We start from the raw sequence: 23,556 nt of genomic DNA on the forward strand, positions 1-23,556 counted from the left end.
TGGCCGACCCCAAGCTGGCTGTGTGCCCCTTTCTGCTCTCCCCTTCTCTTGCTGTCATGTTTTCAGGTTGCCTGACAGGGACCAGGCAGTGATCCTGTACCAACCCTGTGGTGCTGGGAGACCCAGCACGCTCCCCATGAGGCACACAGGGTGAAGACTCTGAGTCCCAGGTCAGAACCAGTCAGGAAAATCTAATGTACTAGAAATACTCAGCCTTTTTTTCCCCATACCCTCGAGTCAAGCTGGAATTTTGGGAAGCAAACAGGGAATGTGAAAGCCAAGCAGGGAACAGCCGTGCACGCTGCTCATCCAATGCCAGAGGGTCCCCACAGCTCTGGGGCTTCTCCATAGGGCACTGCTGCTCCCCTGCCTCCCTCTGGGCAGTCTGCCCTCGGCAGGAGGGTTGCAGCAGCCCCTGCCACATCTGGATTACTGGCCTCACTCCTCTACAAAATGGCTCTTGAGCAGGGGTAGCTCACCAGGGTGAACAGACCAGCTGCAGGTGGCAAGGTAACCCCTGGGAGAGCAATCAGGGGGCCATGCCCTCAGTCTAGGGGAGATTTGTCCACAGTAGCCAAGTGGACCCCCAGTTGCTCATCCTGGGTTTCTCAGGTCCCCCTTGGCTGCACTACCTTGCTAACTGGCTTTTGGGGTGCTTTGCTGGCAGTCCAGAGGGGCAAGTGGTCTCTCCCCAAGATGAGGGGGTGCACACCTATGCTCCCCAGTGCTTGTCCCCGATCCCCTCCTCCCTGGGCTGACACGACAGGTGCTGTTTTTTCCCTTCCCTTGGAGCAGGCCTGCCCTTGGGTTTCTCATTAACCCTGTCCTCCTCCACAGGGTAAACAAGTCCAGGAGGGCAGGTGGCAGCAGGTCTTGCAGCAGGAAGGGTCTCCCCACATCCCACCGTGTCCTCTGTGAGATGTACCTCGGTTGACAGGGACACCACAGCCCCATTTTGCTGGGGTTTCCCATCCTGGCTTGCTCCCTACCCTGGCTGCTCCCCAGCCCCATCATGGTGGGACCCCAAACAGCAGCACTGGGTAGGCCTTACCCCTCTCCAGATCAGGAGAAGAAACCTGGCATTGAGAGGCTTTTAAGAGCAAGTGGCTGAAGAGATATGAGAGCCTGTTTGGAGCTTCCAAACCACCCACAGCCCCCCTCTGCAGAAGCACAATGGGGCACAGGGGCTGCCCCTGCCTCCCTGGCCACCTAGTCCCTGCTGCTGCTGCAAAGTTTGGGGTCCCACCAGCCCTGGTGCATCTCAAACATCCCCATCTCAGTCCTCCATCCTGGCCTGGCTTTGCTTTGAGGAGAGGTTGTTCTCATTTTAGACAAACCCCTTCTTCCACCCTTCTCTATGCACACCCTGCTCCCATGGGGCAGGACACACCATCCCTGCAGCCAGCCCCGGGTCTCACCCCAGCCACAGGAGTGCACCCAGCAGCTCTCCACATCCTGTACCTGCCTCCTCCTTTTCCATACAGATCTGGGGGAAAGCTGTGTTCCATGGTGAAAGAAAAGCAACAGCGAAAAACAGCAGCCAGGGAAATCAATGCGAGCGTGCGTTTGTAAAAATATTTTTTAAAGGAAAGACTTTTTTTCAATTAAATTATTTAAGGAATTTTATGGAGGTCTGTGGTGCCTGCGTGGTTCTTGGGGGTCTCTGGGTGGCAGGGAGTCCTTTGCTGGGCAGGTGAGGGTGTGTTTGGGCACTGTGTGTGTAAAAGTGGGTCCATGGCAGTGAGCAGGAGCCACTTGACCCCACGGGGGTGCAAAACCAGTCCAATTACCGCCCAAAAGATGCTCCCTGCCTCCTCCTTGAACAGCCAGTGCGTGAGGACGTTTTGAGGAGCTGAGTGGACCAGATGATGCTCCCAGGGCCACCAGCCCTCGGGTGCCCCTGTGGGGACATCCTGGGGCCATGGGGATGGGAGCAGCGTGGGGTGGCCCTTGGGGACCGTGGTGGCCAGGCTGGGCTAGGAAGGCAAGCCCTGCCTGCACCCTGCCTGGGCTCTGCCTGCGCCCTGCGCTTCCCCCCTCCCAGCCCATGCAAAAGAGCCTTTTGTGCTGCTGGGCTTTTTCCCCCCTTTTAATTCCTAACCAGGAGATTAAGGGAAGACAAAGGCTGCGATTGTTCCCGCTCTGCAGAGAGCTGGAAAGTTCGGGGAGGGGGGATCGTCCCTTTCCAGACAGACCCAGAGGAGGGGGACATACGCCCCAGGTGGAGGGGCCGGAATGGGGGGAACACCCTGGGAGCGGCGGTGGAGGGTCCTGGGGCACAGCTGGGATGAGGGCACACCGAGTATTAAGGGGGATCCCTGCTGGCGTGGCCCGGAGGCTCCGGGCTCCAGCGGGAGGGTGGGAGCCTCTCTGCAACAGAGGAGTAGGAGGAAGGCTGAGGAGGATGGGTTGGCCGGCTTGTCGGCTGCTTGGCGTTTTCCCTGCTAACTCTTGGCTGACACCTCAACAACTTGGCAGGGAGAGGATCCCGCAGCCCCGTCAGCCGCCTGGGGCCGGCACAGCTGGAAGGGATCACGGCTCGGCACGGCTCGGCACGGCTTGGCACAGGGCGTCTGTGAACCAGCAGGCCAGCACGAGGCACGGGGCAGGGAGGGCACAGGCTTTCTCCACACCCTCCATCATGCCTTGTCCCCACTGCCACCCTGTGCCCAAGGGAAAGGCCAAGCCCAGCCCTGCTGGGGCCACGTCCTGAGCCCACTCAGCCAAGGATGGCCGGACGCCGGCCAGGCGGGTCATTGCCTCAGGGCTGGAGCCAAGGACACACCATGACCCGGGAGGGGGCTGTCCCCACAGCACAAGGGACAGGACCCAGCACATTTTCCCATGCTCACAAGAAGCCACGAAACACCCACGAACACCCCAGTTCTGCTCCTTCTGTTTCCCGTTAAGATTATTTATTGGTAATTTTTAAGACCACTTACAGACTCTGTTCACGTGCCAGGACCCTACACGGCTTTTTCCCAGGGCTTTTTTTTAATTATGAAAAAGAAAAAAAACCCAAATTGTTTTAATCATTTTCTTTCCATTCCTTCCTTCCAGTCTCCTTTGGTTGCTAACAGAAGACTTGCACATGGTGCAGCATCCGTCCTCATCTGCCACCACGACAGCCCGTCCTCCTTTCCCACTGCTGCTGGGGCTGCAGCCTCGCCCCTCATCAGGGCTGAGTGTCCCCACAGGGGAACAAGACTCCCAGAAGCTGCCAGCCAGTTCAGGAAAAGGGGATCTGAGGGCCGGGGGGCTGCCTTGGGGAGCAGGAGGCAGCTCTCTTGCAGATGCCTGGGAGCTGACATCGTCTTTGGCAGCACAGCCAGCGAGCAAATGCACCCACATCAATCACCCTGCGCCTGTCTGCCGTGTTTGGGGAGCAGAATCTGACCCAACACTGGACCAGGAGGCAAAAAGCAGCTTTGCATTATTAAACAAGACCAGGTCAATGCCTTGACTCGGTGTGGTCTGGGGAAGGCTGGATCTTCAGGGAAAATCCGATGGAAAGCAATGGTGGCCTTGCTGGTAGGGCTGGGGCTGGTGCCAGGAGCTGCATTGCTCCCACCAAGGGCTGCCCTGGTGGGAAACGCTGGCTCCTTCAGGAATGAAGGAAGCAAAGGACTGCTGCATGGCTGGAAGCGAGAGGTAGAGATGCCCCCATCCCTGCTAGCTTGCCTTGCTAGGTTTAGCTGGCCAACACCCCTGCCCAGGCCTGAAGTATCACAGATAATGATGCCGGTGCCCCACATGGCAGATTCCCCATGCCACTGCCCACCCAGCCTTCATGCCACCTAAATCTGGCATTTTCAGCTGAGGACACCCTTCACCCTGCCCCGGTCCCCCAACAAGCCCAGCCCAGCTGCTGCTGAGCCCCCTCGCTGTCGCTCTCCCGCTTTGATCTCCCCCGGAGCCGGGGCCAGTATCGCCGCCGGGGCTGGGGGCCGCCCCGGGTGTCAGACTGGTTCAGCCACACATTTCTGGCTAATGAGAAATTTCCTCTCCCCGGCGCTCGGCCAGGTTTTTTTTAGCTCCGGTATCGCTACCCCACCTCTGCCTCCGCCACGGCAGGCTGAGTCACGGGGGGCCCGGGCCGCCTCCTGCACGCTGCTTCACCCACCGGCACGGTGCTTGCCAGCATCCCCTCCCCGTGCCTTCCCCTGAGGACTGCATGACCGGGAGCCCGGCAAAACCAAAACTGCGATGATCCATCGTGTTGCGAGAGCCAAACACTCCGGAGTGAAGCCCGAACCGGGGCGCTGCTCTGTAGCCGGGGCGGATGGGCTGAGCCTGGGGAGGGGTCGGTGCAGCAGCCGGGGGGAGTTCGGCTGCCACATCCTGCTGTGCCCCATCGTCCCAGCTGCCCCGGTCCGTGCTCAGGGAGCCACAGCTCGGGGCAGCTGGGGAAGTTCAAAGGAAGAGGAAAAGCAGCAGCCCCACTGTGTGTGAGGGTTTGGGCTTGGATCCCCACTCCCCATGTCACAGCCTGAAGTCATTTCGTGCCATTAACGGGTTTTCTTGCTCTGAACTCACTAATGAGCCTGCGTGGGAAGAAGCAGGGACCGAGGGCCTCCAAACTGTGGCACTGGAGGGAGCGAGTGGCTCCTAGCAGAGCATACTGGGGGGAGAGACAACAGTCATCCACCCTTAACTCCCTGCCTCCAGTCCTGCTTGCTCTTTGTGCTCCCCAACCAGCCCCACTAACCCCCAGCACACCCCTGACACCCCAGCAGCCCCACACCAGTGCCTGGAAAGAAGGGTGGCTCATGTCACCACATTACAGGGTGGCTCAGATTCTGCCACCTCCCTGGTGTAGTTTCCCCCATCCCACTGTCCCCATTGTCACCCAGGCGGGGAACCAGGACTGCACCTCGGGAGGATGAAGCTGAAACCATGACCCATCCCCAGGGGCTGAGTCAGGCTGTGCCAGGTGACTTCTGCTGGAAAGCACCTTTCAGCACCATCCCCATTCCTGTCCCTGTTCCCAATCCCTGTTCCCGTCCCTGTGCCTGACCCCATCCCCATCCCACAATGGCACAGAAGGACCCCATAGGAGGCACTGATAGAGAGGAGCGAGGTAAAAAGGCCATGGAGGTGTTGGATGCGTCTGTTCACAGCCCAGCCTTGCAGGAAGCAGAGCAGGAGGATGAGCCAAGCCTGGGGCAGGAGCACTGGAGCAGGAGTGCCAAGGTGTGTGAGCAGCGTCATCAGAGCTGTGCAAACAAACAGGTGGGACTGCAGGGATGGGGGAGAGCCGGGCAGAGGAGTGGGGAGGGGCCGTCCCGGAACACCCTCAGCTCTGGGGCTCATGGGGTCAAGGCCCCAGGGGATGGAGCTGTAGCACAGCACATCTGGGGGCTGGTGTGAGGCAGGAGCCGTCCCTGACACTGTGATGGCAGCTGTGCTGTGGTCCCAGCCATTGTCCCCTTGCCCCTTGGGCCCAGGCAGCAGGCAGGGACAGGGTGCTCTGGCACCAGGGCCGTGGGCTCCCGTTCACACGCTCCTGGCGGGTGGGCAGAGGGTGATGGACGAGGCCTCCATGCCGAGATAATCCTGTCCCTGCGGCCCGTGGCCGGCATTTATCTCGCGCCAGGACTGACGTCACCCTCCAAGACCCCAGCCAAGGAGGCCTCACTGCTCTTCCTGGCTTTTCCCAGGGACAAGGGGGCTTTGGGCCCCTCGCCCCAGGCTGCGAGCAGGTGGATTTATGACCATAGCCATGCTCCAGCATCCAGGGGACAGGAGAGGCAACGAGACCTTTATAGCTTTAATACACCTTTCTGACAGTGAAGTTTAAATGGCCTCGTAAACCCCCTTGTCACCCACCCCCAGCAGAAGGCAGCAGTTTATTAGGGCTGTAATTCTTCTCCTGGCATTCCATCAGTGTCCTTTTAATCTGCACTTGGGGGTTTTTTATTTCTGCTTAATACCAGCAGCTGTAAATGCTGTTAGGGATCATCTTGTGCAGGGACCCTCCGGGGGGAGGCTGGGCACCGGGGCATGGATAGGATGGAGCAGGGGGAGCTGGAGGCCGGGACAGCCCAGTTCCCACTGAGGGGTCAAAGTGCTGAAGAGGAGCCAAATCTTCCTGCTCCAAGCACATGCCTCCACTGCAAAGCAGGCCCAGGCAGGAATGCATCCATGATGCAAGGAAAGCCTTTCCAGGGAACCTTGGGATTTCAGCGGCAGAGCCGGCCTGGAGCTAATCCTTTGTGCCAGGCTTTCCATTTTCATCTCATTAACTCCCGCTCTCTGTGCCGCTGCCCTCTCAGTTTTTCTGGCGGGGAGATAAGTCTGCGTGCTCAGTGCGGTGAATCCTCCGCGCCTGCTCGCCCAGCGCTCCCGGTTGCGCTGACGCTGGCAGGCAGCTTCCATCCAATTACAGCGGGGTGAAGCTCATTTTAATTGCATAGAGCAACTGGGATTATGCAGACTTTATCTCCTAATTCCCTCTTTATCTCTTAACTTCACAGTCGCTGCTTGCATTGAAGGCAGGACAGCCTGTGCCGGGGTTTGCCATTTCTGAAGTACCCTTTCCCCCTGCTCCAGCCCCTTGCCCAGATGGGGTTGGCCCCAAAATGCCCCTAAAAGCTGATATTGGGGAACCCTCTGTGTCCCGTGGAGCCACAGCCTCCAGATATCCCTGCAGCATCTGAGGGGTCAAGGCAGGGGATGGCACCCAGCTGTTTGGGATGAGGGCTCTTCCTTGAGCTGGTGTCACACCTCTCCTGGAGGCAGAGACTCTAGGAGAGGCTCGGATGGGCACAGCAAGAGTAAAGGGCTTTTCCTCTTTACAGCCCATGATAGTAGGTGCCCAGCACCACTGCTGAGGCTGCTGCAGAGCTCAGGGGGGCCCTGTGAGGGAGGGACAGGTTACTTGCCACCAAAAATGCACACTGAGGACAGCAAGCATCTCAGCCAGCTCCTTGGGGACTCTTGAGGACCCTTTATCTGCTCTGTGCACTTAACCAGGATGAAAGCTTCTGCAGAGCTCTGGGGCCTTGTTAGCAGAGTCAAAAGATGTTTTTTAATCTCTCCAGGTATGAATAGCACCCATGGGTCCCTGACTACCCCTACAAAGGGCAGCCCCCACCATTCCTCTCTGCAGCAGGAGCAGACAGAAACGTGGTACTCTGCTCTTCCCACCTCTATTTATTCACCCCCTGAGACATGCCTGGGTTTCCCCCAGCCACCCTGGCTTGGGCATCCAGCAACACCCTCTTGGTGTGCGGACACGTCCACCCCGACCCAGAGCGAGCTCTTGAGATAGCGAGATAGCCAGTGGCTGCCCCGGATGGGGCACTTGGCAGGGCTGGCCCCGATAACAAGCCAGCAGCTGGTCCCCTCTCCCTGCAACATTTCCCTGTTGGTTTGATGTCTCTTGGCTTCATGGAGCACCAGGTCCAGCCTGCTGCAGGCTCACCCTGCTGCAGGTGGGTAAACTGAGGCAGCAAGGCAGGGGTCAGGTGCCTGGCTTAGCAAGCTCTGCATCAGCACAGCTGGGTGTTAATTAGATACCATTAGCACACGCTAATTAATGTAATTCCAATGACCCACAATTCTGGAGCGTGAGAGCTGCTCCTCACTCTGTGCCATTGCTGTGAACAGCTGTGCCCCTGCCACGACTGGTGGCAGCAGGAAGGGGAACAACCGATGCCAGTGCCAGTGTCACACCACCGACGCCCTGCCAGGGCTCCTTCCTGCAGGCTGGCACGCTCCTGGCCCCCACTCTCCAGGCACTGCCAACACAAGCCAGACCCAGCAGATCAGGCATTTCGGGTGCTGGCAGAGCCGCACTAAACCTGTCAGTTTTGACTGCAGGAGTGGCCCAATGACCATCTCCTCGGCATCCTGTTGGCTGTCCCGCCATGGATGGGGCCCGAGCACCCTGGGGGGCAGGGCTTTGGCGCGGGGCTGTGGCAGCCAAAGGGTGACTCTTAATCCGGCAGCAGCTGCGGGGCCCAGGCTTGCTTGTTCAAGGGATACGGCAGCTCGGTCAACAATCCCTGGCCCATTTCGGGGGGGATTAGCAGCCCCCCTGGGGAGGGAAGGGGCCCACATGAATATTGGGAGGGTGGGAACACAGCCCAGTGGGAACAAAGCCAGACAGGGAGGCAGCAGAGAGCAGGCACCCACCATCCCACAGCGTCCCCAAGGTGGGGGACAGGGGTTTGGGGACTGTCCCTGTCCCCATCCTACTTTCACACTGCAGAGTGCTGACAGGAGGGAGCTCTGGTTATCATCCTCCACCACCCCAGTATGATAACCCTGCGCCAGCGTCCAGCCACCCCCTTGACCTCGTGTCCATCCTCATGTCCCACTATGGCAAGCCCCAGAGGGAAGTGGCACAGGAAGTACCCAAACACTGGCACTTGGGACCTCCTGGCAAACTAGGGAAAGTGAGTAAACTTGTTTGCCACAGGTTGGCCAGCTGGGGATAAGCCAGGCTGGAGGAGGCCATAGAGTAAAAGGTCAGCCAGGAGGGGAGCTGGGCTGTCTGGGCACCCCCAGTGGTGGTGGGAGCCTGCCATATATCCAGGGGTAGTCTCAGACCACTAAAACACCTGTGGATTCAAACTGGGATGCTCCAGCTCCTGCCCAAGCAGCAGGTAGGACCCATGAGAGAGGAAGAGGACAGTTTGCCTTGGTGATATCCAACCCAATTTTTCCCACGTGTTCAGCACCCCTCTATTCCCTCTGCATCCTGCGTGGGGAACATGTGTGGTCCTGTTGTGGGGATCCTTTGCCCAGTGTTTGGGGTTACTGATCTGCAAGGTGTCTGAGTGTGGCCCTGTGGCCCTCAGTGTTTGCTGGGGCAAGCCCCAGGACTGTGTCTACTCTGGGTTTACTGCCCTGGGGAACAGGAGCCCTCTCCAGGGCAACTCCCCTGGGGGCTGAGAGGGTCCCCAGGGTAAGTGCAGGTCCCTTTGATGCCTTAAGTTGTGGCATCAGAGGCAGGCAAGACTGGGGCACGCACGCAGGGAGAGGTCTCCTGGGTGGTGGCACTTGAGGACTAAGCTCCCACCCCTGGGGACGTGCTCTGGGTGCATGTTTGGGTATATGTACACGTGTAGCTGGGTGCTCCCCCCTCAGCCCTTTCCCCACGGGTGCTGAGCAGGGGCCGCTTTTCTGCTCCGTTAGGCACGGCTGTGCCGGCACATAATGACATGGTAATTGTGAGCAAAGTCCTGGCCACACGCACTGCCCAGTTCGCTGGCCAGCCCTCCCAAACCCGGGGTGGGGAGCTGCTGCCCGGGGGGGTCCCACCTCCTGCCCCCTCCCCTGCCCATGGGACCCCCATGTCTGGGCACATCCAGGACTCGCCCCAGTGGCAGTGAGGAAGGGGAACCTCCTGGCAGGCTGCAGTCACCTCCTCGCCTGGGAGCTGGGAAACCTGTTCTTCCCCGTGGTGTTTACACGGGTAAGAGGGGTCCTCTGCCGCTGCACATCGCATTTTCTGCTTGGTCACTTCCATCTGTGTCCTCGCATAATGATTTTTTCTGCTACATTAATTTAACACACTGCGGCGAGCCGAGGCGCTGGGACCCCGGGCTGCTTAATTGTGTCAAAGGAAAGGCTCCTGCTCCTGCTTTCATTGGCAGCCAGGGCTGCTGCGGGGTGGGTGTCCCTGCGGGGGTTGGGAAGGGGTCTCAGGGTGGTCATAGGGCTAAAGAGAGGCAGCGGTGGAAGGGTGTTGGGTGTCAGAAGGGTTGGTGTGAGCCCCCCAGTCCCGGGGCTGGAAGCAAGTCCTGGCTCAGATTGGCTGTTGGGGGCTCTGAGGTGAGGGGAAGGGATGCTGGGGACACTAAACTTCCCTTCTAAAGAGCCTGACTCCATGGGATATCTCACTTCATCCCTTCAGATGTTGCAGCAGGATGGCAGCGGCACATCCCAGTGGCCAATTCTCTGCTTGGGGCCGGCAGTCCCCGCCCTGAGCCGGCGGGAGCCAGAGGGTTAAGTGCTGTTTGTGTTGGCTGAATGAGGCGGGAGCCGAACAAGCCCCCACAAATGGAGGTGAAGGGCTGCCCAGACGGGATGTGACAACCCGATTTCAGGGCTGTCAGCCCCAGCATGGTGGGCATTGAGTGGGGACATTCCTCCCCGACACTCCCTGCTCCCCTGGCTCCAGCCCCGAGACACCGACAAAGGCAACGGGCAGCCGCTGCCCACCTCTCCCCACCATCTGGGGTGCCATGGGGTATCCGTGGGGCACCGCGGAGCTGGAGGAGCCCCCAGTCAGAGGGGGATGCTGGAGGCTCCCTCGCCCTCCCCGCTGGCGGCCCCGCCACAAGTGGCCTTTGGTATTTGCAAACATTGTGGCGAGGGGCTGGGAAGGTCTCGGCCCACACCAGCGGGCGCCTTTGTGCTGTGCGGACCCCCGGGGGCTCATTTCCATCCCGCCCGGGCGCTCGCCTCGCTCCTTTCAGTGCCGACAGCCTCGCTCCCTGCTCCACCAGCATGGCCGAGCCTGCAGCAGCCGTGCCGAGCGCGCAGCTGTGCCCCAGCCCGGCACCGTCCCCATCCCGGGGGTTCGTGCCCCATCCCGGTGTGCTGAGCTGTTGTGTGTGCCACTGCCCCATGCGGTGCTCGTGGAGCTGCCCCGTCCTTGTTCTGCTGAGGGTCGGTGCACACCTGCACAGGGGTGTCGGGCTGCCACAGTCAGGGTGTGTGCTTCCCATGTGCATAGCCCGCACCTGCCCCCCCACCTGCGGCCAGCTCCAGCTGTGTGCACCCACTCTGCCGTTTTCACACCCCCGTGCACACCCCCTACCCTCAGGATCCCCTAACTCCCCCCACCCCAGCTGAGCAGGGTGCCCGGGGCTGGCAGGCAGCTCTGTCCCTGTCCAGCCCAGCACAGCCAGACCCCATGGCACAGGGATACCATGAGCAATTCTGGGCTCCCCACAGCTCCCAGCATCCTCCCTGCACACCCAGCTGAGGGGTCACCCCGTCCCCACCGCAGCCACATCCCCCACCAGACCCCGGGGAGCCAGCCCGTGCAGCTGGTTATCCAGCAGTGCCCGTTTGCTGGAACCGGTGTTTTATGGCCCTACTCAACACCTGCGGATCAATGCCAATCCGCATTTTGTTTGGTTTTGGAGTCATAAAGGTGAATTGACCCAGCTGCACCTCTGCAACTGCTCTCCCCTGCTGCCAGGTGCAGGGTGGAAGAGAAGGGCAGGGACAGGGGACCCCGGGACACAGTGCCCATCCCTCACCGTGCCTGGGAGTGCCCAAGGGAGATGGGGTTGCTCTTTTCTCCTGCTTTTTGTGATTGGAAAATCTCCTCGGGGGCCCCCGGCAGTGACCTCTTCCTGGGCGCAGCGCTAAGCCCTTTGTAATGGGATTTTGTGGCAGAACCGGCAAATTAGGGGCGAAGTGAATGTGTTAAGCTGCTGGTTTCTTTCTGGTGGTTCCCCCTCCCCAGCCCACGCCGGCCGGCCGGAGTTCGAACAAAGGCTCTGCTTTTATCTCGGGTCCTTAGAAGTCAGAGCTGTACAGGGCCGTGCTTCCCCCTCCGGATCAGGCAGGGACATGGGGATGGGGACATGGACAGGCAGTGCTCGGGGCTCTGGCAAAGAAGCACGGGAGGAACATGCTGCAAGCGAGTTGTGCCAACACATTGGCTGTGGGGATACATTTAGGGAAGGGGCACAAAAGGACTCATCTCCAGGTCAGGGAGAGATGGCACTGAGGGGTCCCTGTGGCCTAGGACCCTTCAGCATTCAAGACAGAACAGCAGTGGGAGGACAGCTGGGGTGGGGAAATGTGTGGGTCTGGCCCGACATGAATATGGTCCCCAGGCCACACTGGGGCTCAGCAGCAGTAGGACCAGCCTCTGCTTCAGAGTTCATACTGTTACAGAGCAAAGGTTTCATTAACAGTGACAAATACAAGCCATAAATACTTGTTAAAATCCCACATCACTGACAGGATTGACAGCCGGTGTGTCCCCTTTCATTTCTTGTCCACCAGCTATCCGGGGTCCCTTTGCCCTCCCGAGAGAGGGCAGGGAGTTCTGTCTGCCCCTTGAAAGAGAAGAATGGGCAACCCCCAGCCTGCAGCATCTCCCCCACCACAGCCATCCCCACCAGGAGGTCTCCTCTCAAGGGTCTCCCACCATCCCTTCCACTTAGGGTGAGGGCTGATCCCCTGGAACCTGCCCCGCTGCCCTGGGTGTCTCTCAGCACCCGCAGGCAGAAACAAAGTACCGCGGGGCTTGGTGGGAAGGATGTTGCTCTGACACCCCAAAAGTCCCCAAATGCAGGCAGGGAGCAGGCTGGGGACAGTGTGCTGCCCCCAGGGCCTCCGTAAGGGCCTGATTTATTGCTGTCTCTTGAAGGATGCCATTAAGACAGCGTCCGGAGCTGGGAGCACAGCTGCCGGAGCAGATCAGCGCCTGATTAATGTTGGGCAACTTGTTATATTGTCAGATAATTATCCCCAAACTGTATGACTTTTCTGCTAAGTGGCAGCACTTAATTGCATTTTTAATTACACTGCCATCGCGGCAACCCCTCCACGGGATGCAGGGATGCTGGGAGCCAGGCAGGAGCAGGATAGGGGGCCTGGGACCCTTTGCAGAGGGCATGGTAGGGGCATCCCACTTCACAGAACCCTCCTGGTGTGGGTCACACATCTGTGGCATCCCCAAGCCGTGAGTGCTCCAGGCAGTGAGGTTTTGGAGCAATCCTTCCTGTGCTCCCCGAGGTGGGGGGCACATGGGGTACAGAAAAAGGGAGAGAAAGGCAGGGTGCCCCCTTAGCACTCCATGAGCTTTGAGGGTTCACTATCCCCTGCATCACCCCCATCCCCATCCGGCTGGGGGCAGCTCAAGGTCTGGCTTCCCCTCACAGGCAGGGACGGGTCAGGGGTCAATACATTTAAAATTCCTCCTCAATCTCAAACTCCGAGGAGCGGCCGGCGGGCAGCGGCTGCACGGGGAGCACCCACAGGCACGCCAGGCAGGCAGAGCACGTGAGGGCAGAGACAGGAGGCTGTGTCTGTGTGTGTGAGGTCATGTGTGTTCATGTGTGTGCGTTTCTGGGGGTGCACATGCACAGGGACCACCCCTGTATGTGCTTGGGTGTGGATGCACAGCACGTTTGGGGGTGTGCTCACACACACATGAGTGCCCTTGTGTGCATACCCACACATCTGCTGATGTGCACATCTGGCTGTGTTGGTGTGTGTATCAGCGTACATGTGCTGCTATGTGCAAACATGGAGGTCTGTGCACACCTGTGAGCCTGTCTGTGCATGTCTGAGTGCCTGGGGGAGGAGGAGGTGCCTGTGTCTGTCCATGCTGGGACATCAGTGCCGCATGTAGTCCTGTGTGTGTGCACAAAGGTGTGCCTGTGGTTGCACACGTGGCTGTGAGGACACCCCTGTGTCCCCAACCCCCCTGGTTCTGCCATCTGGGGTGGCTGCAGTAGGTCCTGCCTGGCTCTGCCCCCTACCCCAGCCGTGCTGGACCTCCCAGGGAGACTCCCCAGCTGACCCCGTGGGGGCAGCAGGGACAGGACCCTCGGGGCTTCAGGTGCAGGAAGCACCTGCAGGTCACGGCAGCTCCTCTCCCTCACCCATCCCTCCCTGGGACAATGATGTTCCCAGGGCTGCAAGGGACACAGCCTGGCACCCCCAGCACTGTCGTACTGCCAGACCTGTCTGCTGTGTCCCCTAGGGCCAGGGGCCAGCTGGGGCTGTTCCTGCCTGGGTACAAGGTGCTGCTGCTGGGCTACCCCCACACCACATCCCTCCCCACCAGCCGGACGCTGGGCAGTGCCGGGAGGAAATCCAGGCGTTATCAGGCAGCCGGCTGCAGCCCTTGCCGTGGCCTCTGGCCCGAAATTTCCTGGCATGGCCATCACAACAGCATTTATCCTGGGCTCTGCCTTCCTCACCAAGGTGGGATCCAGCCAAGCTTCCCCTCGACACCTTGGGGGTGAGGGGATGTGATGGATCAGGCCCCCCAGACCCCTGTCAAACCAATGGAGAGGAAGAAACATGGATTTTGATGGGGAAGGAGCCAGTCCCGAGCCCTGCCTTGGTGCTCCACTGTGCCCCCCATTCACACAGGGTACACAGACTGGGGAGAAAATCGGGCTTGGGGGGGTAATAAGCCCCCTGAAAGGTATCCTGGCCCCCTGCAGCCCACCTACAAGCCTGTCTTATCTTCATGGCAGCCGTATGGGGTCTCACCAGAGAGAGGCTGAAATTTCCAGGAAAAAATGTAAATAAAGGTCCCTGTCCCGCCTGTCCCCCTTATCTCAGGAATCCGGAGAGCGCTGGGCCCTTCTCCCAGCCATATTTCATCCCAGCCATCCCTGCTGGCCGCAAACCAAAGCAGCAATGATGAGGATGTGTAAGAGACTTAAAAGATCACAACAATTGCCTTAAACATTGTGAAGTCTGCAGAATGGAGGGAGGCTGTGTCTCAGGGCCCGCCAGGATCCCAGGACCATGGAAGCCACAATTTCCCACCCAACATGGCTGGGGCTTCATAGGATGGTCAGAGAGATTTGGTGCTTCAGACCTCAATACATACCACCCAGCCATGGGGCTTCCAGGACAGGAAAGCTTTTGGATTCCCATTGCCCACCTGGTGTCCCCAGGCAGCAGGGTCGGGGCTCAGCCACTTCCCCTCCCTGCTCCCACATCAGCTGCTAATGATGTCTCCTGACCCTGCTCGAAAAGAACTTAAATTATTCAGCTTCTCATCAGGGCAATTAAATTAGCTCGTCATTGCAGGCCATGAATATTTCAGGGGGGCAGGAGCTGGGGAGCTGGGGGGGGCAGGGGTGACAGGGCTGGGGCTGAGCCCCATTCCTTGGCCAGGAGGTGCAGTGAGTGTGTTCATTCTCAGGCCATGGGGGACAGAGAGCGTGGGGAGTAGGGGTAGGGGGTCTCCGGGCAGAGGGCTTGAAGTCTGGTGCCCAGATGTCAGGGTCCCATGGGGGCAGTCTGTCCTGTTGCCCTGTCTGTCTGGGTTACCTTCCCTGCTGCTGACAGAGGCCAGGTGCCAGCAGCCAACCCCTGCCCCACTCCCAGAGCACCTCCTGCACCCCACATTGCCCCCCTTTTTCGGGAGGACACCTGGGCATCGGTGGCACTGCAAGAGGCTGCCTCCCCTCTAGAGATCCCAAATCCCCCCTGCCTTCCCCTTGCCCCAGGCTGTGCCAACTCCTGCCTGCTCCCCTCCCCAGAGCCTGCGGGTTCTCCGTCAGGATTTCTCTTTCCTTTCTTCCTCGCACTGAACAATTAATAATTTATCCCATAATAAAAGAGGAAACAGTTAATGAGATGAAAACAAGCCAGAAACATCTGCTGGGGCTGCTTTCATCGCCTCCCCGGGCCGCCTGCGCAGGAAGCGGGGGTGGGAGGGGGACGGGGGTGCCGGGGGGGCCACGGCAGCAGGAGGCTCTGCCCGCATCCAGCCTTCCCTTCCATGGCCCCCTCCTCCTCAGGGACCCCCAGGCCAGGCACTCTCTCCCCAGTGAGCCACCAAAACCTGGCTGAGAGCTGCTAGGCTCAGGTCACAAATAGCACTGGGGGTTCTGCCATGGGGGTGTCACACTAAAAAGGGCAGTGAAGCCTGTAGATCAGATGCTGCCCAAGTGTCCCCAGAGTTGTGCCTGGCTGCTGAAGGGGTGGCAGGGTTGTCCCCTCCATTCCCCGTCCCCTGCCCCCATGCCCAGCTGTTGTTCATTACTGTGATCTGATCTCTAGTGAGTGGGGCTGCCCCCAGGACCTGATACTATCGGGGTAGCAACACAACCCCAAACCCTCCTGGGGTGCCAGGAGGGACACGTGGGGATGGGGCAGGGCACCCTGCCAGCAAAGGGGACGGCAGGACTGACCCCGTGACTCAGTGCTTTGCTGAGATTTATGGAGTTCAAGGAGGAAGCTTATTTTGGGACTGCTTATTTCGGAACTGTGGCTTCATGGCATGTGAGGAGAGGTGTGAGGGGACATGACTGGGATGCAGTAGGGATGCAGGGTGCTGGGGAAAGGGAGGGCAGGGAGAGGGGGCACTGAGAGCAGGCAGGGGACAGGCAGGGAAAGGGAAGGGGAAGGCAGCAATGTGCTCAGAGGCTGCTGATGCATGGCCAAGACCCATACTGGAAGAAAGAGCCAGCCCCCACCAGCCCCACCATCAGCTTGGTCGTGGGAGGGGACTGTGAGGACCCCATAGAGGCACCCTGGGCTGCAGAGATGGGGCTGGGCTGGGGGTTTGGGCAGGGGCAATGGAGCTTGTGCAGGATGCTGCCGCCTGCCTCTGTTTCCAATTTAGCTGATCCTCGCCCCGATCCCTGCAGCTCCCTAATCTGTTTGTCTTCCAAAGCTGTTAAGTTAATTCCGAACCCAGCAAAATCCCACAGCCTTCATCCCAGCCCACCCTCCAGCTTGATGGGTTTGGAAGGGCCACGGCAGGCAGCAGCCAGGCCCTGCCAGTGTCCAACACAGAGCCCCTTCCATCATGAAGGAGCAGGAGCTAGCTCCTGCAGACTCCCAGACCAGCCTGCAGCAGCCCCTAGGTCCCTCCTGGGGCCGGGTGCCACTAAGGGCCCTCATGGGGACAGGCGACTGTGATGACAGATGGGGAGATGTCCTGTCCCTCTGCCAGCCTGGACAGGCACCCGGCCCCTCTCTGAGAGGTGCCGCGGAAAAACTGACATCAGCTCCAGCCCGGAGGAATTCGGCCTCCCTGGCCCATCCCAGCTGGGGACACGGACAGAGACAGGGGCCTCTGCCATACACCACAGTGGTCTTGAGCAAGGTGAAGCAGGAGGGGGTGGTATAAGCCCCCTTCTTTGCTGTACCCCTTCCCGGGGGCCAGGAGCAGCCCAGAGGGTCTGTGAGTATCCCTAGGGTACAGTCACTGACTCTGCTCCCTGTAAGCACAGTCAGAGAGCAGAGCTCCCTTCAGGCTCTGACTGCAGAGATCAGCCAGCTCATGACACTGGTGACACTCCCTGTGCTGGTGAGGGATTGTGGCTGGGGCTGAATTCCTCATGATCTTGCTGAGGAGGAAAGAAAGTTCTAATCCCCTCCCAGATGTCTTGGGGTTTCTGGTATAGTTATGGCTCGGTCACCCCTTGGTCCCTTCTGTCCCCCACCCTGCAGGATGTGCCTGGTGGCGATGAAGAAGTTGCAGAGAGACGGTGACACCCCCCCAGTTGCCTCCATGCTGAAGACCCCGACATCCTGCCCCCCTCCCCCAGTCATGCTCCATCATCTCCTCATTCCCAGCCCGGGTAATTGGTGGCCTGGTGACAGACGGGCTCATTAACAGCCTAATTTCGGCTTCATCTCTTCCTGCCCGACCCCCAGCCCAGGTGGGGACTGGCCCAGCAGGGTGCAGGGATGGGCACCCGGAGGCCACATTGCTCCCACCATGGGGGCACCTGCGGAGCTGCTGGGAGCAGAGAGGTGCACAACACGGGCTGGCAGCACTGCCTGGGCAGCCCACGTGGCCTTGGCTTCCAGCATCAAGCTGCAGGGGGGACCCCCATTCCTTGGCATGGGGCAGTGCCTCCCTGCTCCTTGCCCCACTGGGATGGGCAGGGATACCAGCCTGGCAGGTGCTGGCCGTTGCCCACCTTCCTGGCCTCACCCTGCCCTTGTTTGCTTCCCCAACGGTGGCGGCCTTCGGCTCCTTTGTGCCGGCGGATAACAGGGATCGACGCTGCCTCTGAAGTGCCGGCCAGCAGCCCAGCACCCAAACTGGGCAGCAGGATGTGGGCACTCCAGCGAGGAGGGCTCCAGGCCATGCACGGGCAGGAGTGCAGGCAGAATTGCAGGCAGCAGGTGTGGGCATGCGGTGCAGGCAGCTTTCTCACCCCCTCTGCTCTTCTGCTTTGCCTTCAGGTCCATATTGCAGCCCATGAGCCCATCCCCAGCCCCCCGGCACCAGGGCAGTGCCCAAACCCAGTCCCTGTCCCTCTCCCAGGGAAAGCAGCTGGCAGCAGCCCATGATGGCTGATGTGGGGCCTCCAAAGGCCGCCCCACCGGATGGAGGCCTGGCTGCCTTTCAAAGGCGTTTGTGTTGTATAATTTATCGGCAGGAGATAACAGGCAAGCGGCTAACAAGGAGGGGGCTGTACCCCTGCTCTGGGGAGTCTGGCACCACAGCACTGCTGCTGCCAGCATTCATCACACTGGGGCACACACACCTCCCTGGCCAAGGTGTAGGTCCCATTTTGGTTTGGGGATGCCCCAAGGCAGAGCCAGAGATGGTCCCTCTCTGTGCCCTGCTTTGGAACTGCTGCCTGCCTTGCACAGAGACCCCAGGGGCTACTGCATGGCCAGAGCAAGGGCAGCCCAGGCCCAGTATTTGGGGGTTCTTCACCCCAGGAACACGTGGACTTCCCAGCATGGGGAAATGGCAGCAGGCATGGAGGGGCACAGGGTAGGGAAGGACTGGTCCCACGGGCATGGGGGCAGCACCTGGCACCAGATCTGAGGAGAGTTTGTTTAATCCGAGATAAGGAGGCAACGCCAGGCACCTGGCTGGCAAACGGGCGCTCCCTGGGCAACAGCAGAGAAGGCAGTGCTGGCCCCAGCTCCCACCACCACCTGTGCCAGCCCTGTCTGCACAGGGCTGCTGTTAGCTGGGTACACCAGTCCCTCACACTCCACTCACATGGCCACCCACACTCCTGTGGCACAGCATGGCATGGCATGTCATGGCACATGGCACGGGGTCAGCGAAGCAGCCGGCACACGACACAGCCAGGGCAGATGGGCACGGAGTGCAGGGAAAAGCAGGGTGCCCCATCCTCTGCCAACCCGGGCCAGATTTACACCGGGGCCAGCAACCCCCCGGCCAATCCTGCCCCAAGGGTTGCATGGGCACAGGGCCAAGGAGGGGGCTTAGGGACAAGGACAGCTCTTGGCATTGTGGTCCTGCTACACAGCCGGTGCACAGGAGGTTCAGGGCTGTGCCAGTCTCCTGCTGCCACCCTGATCCTGTGGCATCTGTGGGGCATCTGGAAATCCATCCCCCCCTTCCCCATCTGGCCCTGGAGGTGGCTGCATGCCCATGACCTTGCCCAGGGTGGGGGCTCAGATCTGCCCTGCCTGCAAGGGCAGGGAGGCAGACGGCAGTGCCGGCTGGCAGGGTTGCTGGGCAGCAGCACCGCTGGGGGCTGCCTCGCCGGCTGCTGAGCACAGCCCCAGCTGCCTGCTGGCCTGTACCAACTGTGCCAGGTCTCAGCAGGGGCAGACAGGCACAGCCAGGTGGGATTAGCCCTTTGTGTCACCCCGCAGTGGCCCTGAGAGCATCCAAGCAGGGGGCACAGCTTTGCCATTGCCCTTCAGCCTGATTCACATCAGGATCGCAATGGGTACTCCTGAGTAGAGGGGGGGCTGGCACATGTCCGCCAAGCAGGTTACATCCCTCCAGGACGGCACCCTGACCATTCTGGAAAGGGCGACGGGTCGTACTGGTGAGCCTGGCTCAGGTAGGACTCCCTCCGTTCCGGCGCACCCGGGGGCTGTCCTGCTATGCTCGGTGTGTTGCTGCCACCCCCTGGCAACCTTCACAGCCTCGGGTGTCCCCCACAGCCCCGCGCGCAGGGGTGTCCAGGTCCCCTGCACCAGCCCAGTCCTGCCCCCCAAAGAAGCGGGCACCCGGGATGCAGGACGCCAGGAGAGCTCAGGAATCTGGGGCAGGGTCCACACCTCTCGCCTTGCGCCAGAGGGGAGCCTGTCTGCGGCCACCACATTCTGGCAGGAGGAGGTTTCTGCCCCTCCTTGAGCTAGAGTGGACAGAGTGGGGAGGGGGCTGGGGGCTTGGGGGAGTTACCAGCCAGGCGATGATTAGAAGGAGCCGAGGTTCCGTCCCAGCGCATTAAGGCAGTCCCCGCTGAGTGCCACCGCCGCGGGGTGACCCCGCCGTGAACCGCCGACGCTCCCCCGACAAGCCACCAGATCCCTGGCACCAGCATCCCCCTTCACGCCAGTGTCCCCGCTGCGTGTCACCCCCTGCCCCGTTCCGCTGCCTGCGCCTCAGGCATGCGTGAGGATGCGCTGGCACAGTGTCACGGAGGGGATGTGCCATGCAGAGGTCACACCTGCGTGTCTGGGGACCACAGGCATCTTGTGACAGGCCTCCTGGTGCCGATGGGGGGGCACCTTGGCTCTGTGTGCCATCCCAGACCACGACCTGGAAATGCCTGGTTCCTCGGGACAGCAGGGACTGTGTCCCCACGAAGCCACCTAGCTGCAGGCATAGGGGCACACACGGGGAGCCATATCCCATAGATGTCCCCACTCATGACCTGGTGGTCCCTAGGGAGATGGTGGCATGTGGCTCACACACAGCGTCGTGCCACCCGCCCTCCGCAATCCCCATCACACGGGGACACCTGCCGGCTCCACCAGCCTTCTTTGTGTGGCATGCGGGCTGGCACACGCGGCCCAAACGAGGCGCAGGGTCCCCAGTGCCCAGCCTCTCCTGAGGCAGGGATGAATTTGTTTAGGCAGGCTAGAGGTGGCATTCAGGGAACGCGGAGGACAGGGCTGAACTCTTGAACCCGCACCGGCAGCTCCCGACCACATGCCAAGCATGGAGCACCCCGTGGCGCCCAACGCGTGAGCAGCCCCCGGCCGTGCCAGACCCTCCTGCTCCCCTCACGGTTCATCGGCAGGACACGGGGGACGGTGTCACACGTCCCTTCCCGACATGGCTGGCGGACGAGGAAGAAGAAGCCGGTGGGGAAGGCGGGGGGGGGGGGTCGGCGGCAGCCCCGAAACACATCGCGGGCTGAGTCCGTGCAGCTCATCACACCGATGTCCAGCTGCGATCGGGGGGCGCGGGTGAAGCCCCTCTGTCCCTACGGCGAGGGTGGGCGCGGGCTGCAAGGGCCCCGAGGGACACCCCGGACTCCCCCCGGGACTCCCCGTTTCCGCCGCGCGGGGGCGCTGCCGTGCCCGCTCGGTGCCGGGGGCGGGGCCGCGGCGCGCGGCTCCTTCCGCGGCCTGGCAGCGCCCCCTGCCGGCCGCGCGCGGGGAGCGGGGGCGCGGGGACGGCGCGCGCTCCCGCCGGTCCTGGCGGGAAGGGCCCCGCCCACCGTGAAGCCGCTTCCGCCCGGCCGTGGCGGTGAGGTTGCGTCATCAGGGCGCGCCGAGCGGGAGTGGCGCGGGGAGCGGAGCCGCTGTCATGGCCGGGATCCTTTTCGAGGACATCTTCGACGTGAAGGACATCGACCCCGAGGGAAAGAAGTTCGACCGCGGTGAGTGGGGCCCCGGATCGCTTCTCCCCCTCCCCCGTCCGCCCCTCCCGCCGGCGCTGGCCCCTCCGCGTGTTGGCAGCCCCCGGAGCGCCCCCCTTCCCCAGGGCTTCCCCGGCCCTGCTGCTGTGCCGCCCACAGCCCCGCGGGCCCCGTGGCGTGCATTCGTCCCCACCGCGTTCCTCTCCCTGCCTGTGCACACCTTCGTCGGCTGCCGGGCTCTGGCATCCATCCCGAATCCACCCGAAAACGGCTCCGGTGGCAGCCTGGGGTGGGAAGATGACCCTGCTCCCACCCAGCCCTCGGGGATCTTCTCTGTCCTTGTCCCTGACTCTGCTGCTCTCCCCAGTGTCGCGCCTGCACTGCGAGAGCGAGTCCTTCAAGATGGATCTCATCCTGGACGTGAACATCCAGATCTATCCCGTGGATCTCGGTGAGCCGTCGGGCCGCTGGCACAGCCGGTGTCGACTTGGGTGGGCGAGGTTAGAGGGGGTGGAGTCGGGAATTGCTGTGATCAAGGAATAAGCTGCCTCAGGCTGCCTCGTGCCCCTGTGCTGTCCCCAGGTGATAGGAGGTTCAGGGCACTCTCAGTGTACTGAGGCTGAGCCGGGTTTCTGGTTCACTTCCCTGTCATTTGTGTCACCTCTGTCCCTTTCCCCACAGATGCTGTCTGGGGAAGCTGTTTCAGCTGGTGGTAACCAGGCTTTAAGGGAGACATCCTGAAATTAACTTCTGCAGCTAAATATACTAAATGTGTGGAAAAGAGAATATTACTCTTAATGAAATACAGAAGGGCTGAGGCTGATGCTGCAGGGGGCTCATGTACCTGCCCAAGGGTCCAGCCAAGCTCTCTGGGTGGGATATAAGTGAATATTTTCTTGTGTCCCCTGAAAACACCAGCAGTGGTGTCCTTGTGGCTCTGGTTTGCTCCGTGATGTGGGGAACAAGGAGACACAGGATCCAGCGTGACCTTTCACACATTCTCCATGGTCCTGCTGGAGGACTGGCGGCAGGGACAGAGCTTGTTTAGCACCCCCTGCCAGGGTGGCTCTTGGCCACCCCCTGAGTTCTGGCTGTGTGTGCTGCTGCTCTGGCTGTGCTCTGACCTTCTCACTGCTGCTTTGGCATCCTCACAGGGGACAAATTCCGCCTGGTCATTGCCAGCACCTTGTATGAGGATGGCACACTGGATGACGGCGAGTACAACCCCACGGATGACCGGCCCTCCAGGTACAGGCACAGCTGCAACGGGTGGGAAACAGGGACAAAGTGAAGTGCTGAGGCTGGGTGTTTCAGGCTGGACACTAAGAGGAATATCTTCATGGAGGGGGAGATTAAACATTGGAATGGTTGCCCAGGAGGATGATGGAGTCACCATCCCTAGAATTGTGTAAAGAAAGGCTGGATGTGGCACTCATGCCGTGGTTTGGTTGACAAGGTGGTGTTCCGTCACAGGTTGGACTTGATGATCTGAGAGGTCTTTTCCAGTCTAACTTACTCTGTAACTGGGAAGTACCTTCTCCCAGAGGACACTGAGCTTGGGGAACAGCCAGGTTTGATTCCTTGCTGACCTCAGGCTGTGCTGTTGCAGAGCAGACCAGTTTGAGTACGTGATGTACGGCAAGGTGTACCGGATCGAGGGGGACGAGACTTCCACGGAGGCAGCCACGCGCCTGTGAGTGCCTGTCGAGACGGGGGGACACAGTGCCCTGGGGTGGGGAGCGCTGGGATCTGGGCTCGGGTCTCCCGTGGGATTCCCTGCTCTCACTACTCCTCTCCTCCCACCTCAGCTCTGCCTATGTGTCCTATGGGGGGCTGCTCATGCGGCTGCAGGGAGACGCAAACAACCTGCACGGGTTTGAGGTGGACTCTCGTGTTTACCTGCTGATGAAGAAGTTGGCCTTCTAGCACACCTCTATGGGCTGCCCCACAGACATCCAGCTGGAGCCCTGAGAGCCCACATTCTGCTCCAGCATCCATGCTGCCCAGCCTCTTCAGAGCTGAGGAGCCAGGAGCAGTCCCCCTCCTCATCTCAGTGTCTTCTGACTCCTGCTGGGATCCACATCTCTGTGAGGAGAGAGAGGTGCCTGACATCTGAGTGGACACCATGCTGGGTGCTCCAGTCTTGCCTGATGGCAAGACTCACCTTCACCTGTGCTCAACAGCCCTGGCTCTGTCCAGGAGCAACCAGACTGGGACAGCTGCCTGCCTGCCTCTGGGGACCATTCACTCAGGAGCCATCCTGAGGCAGGCTGCCTTGGGTTTGATTAAACTGGGATGTTTTGTACACTTGGCTCTGCTTGCTGAGAGACGAGGC

The 23,556-nt window shown here is 60.7% G+C and overlaps 1 protein-coding gene across 2 annotated transcripts; it reads left to right on the plus strand.

Moving 5' to 3' along the window:
* Positions 1-21,087: 21,087 nt before the first annotated feature.
* Positions 21,088-23,526, plus strand: POLR2H (RNA polymerase II, I and III subunit H). Of its 2 annotated transcripts, XM_030227090.2 has the most exons (5): positions 21,088-21,242; positions 21,589-21,672; positions 22,376-22,469; positions 22,831-22,914; positions 23,030-23,526. In XM_030227090.2, exons 1-5 carry the CDS (start codon positions 21,170-21,172, stop codon positions 23,145-23,147), a joined length of 453 nt encoding a protein of 150 aa, XP_030082950.1. In that variant the 5' UTR covers positions 21,088-21,169; the 3' UTR covers positions 23,148-23,526. The 2 variants fall into 2 exon arrangements, with proteins under 2 accessions (XP_030082950.1, XP_030082951.1); XM_030227091.2 differs by lacking the exons at positions 22,376-22,469; positions 22,831-22,914 and having other exon boundaries at positions 23,030-23,127.
* The last annotated feature ends 30 nt before the right edge of the window (positions 23,527-23,556 follow it).

This window comes from Serinus canaria, chromosome 9 (genome assembly GCF_022539315.1).
Source record: "Serinus canaria isolate serCan28SL12 chromosome 9, serCan2020, whole genome shotgun sequence".
Taxonomy (NCBI): domain Eukaryota; kingdom Metazoa; phylum Chordata; class Aves; order Passeriformes; family Fringillidae; genus Serinus; species Serinus canaria.

Excerpts from the sequence above, each read along its gene's own strand:
- POLR2H (XM_030227090.2), top strand. The coding sequence starts at position 21,170 with ATGGCCGGGATCCTTTTCGAGGACATCTTCGACGTGAAGGACATCGAC. Across the intron at positions 21,243-21,588 it reads GGGAAAGAAGTTCGACCGCG|TGTCGCGCCTGCACTGCGAG; the intron begins GTGAGTGGGGCC and ends TGCTCTCCCCAG. Across the intron at positions 22,915-23,029 it reads ACGGAGGCAGCCACGCGCCT|CTCTGCCTATGTGTCCTATG; the intron begins GTGAGTGCCTGT and ends CTCCCACCTCAG.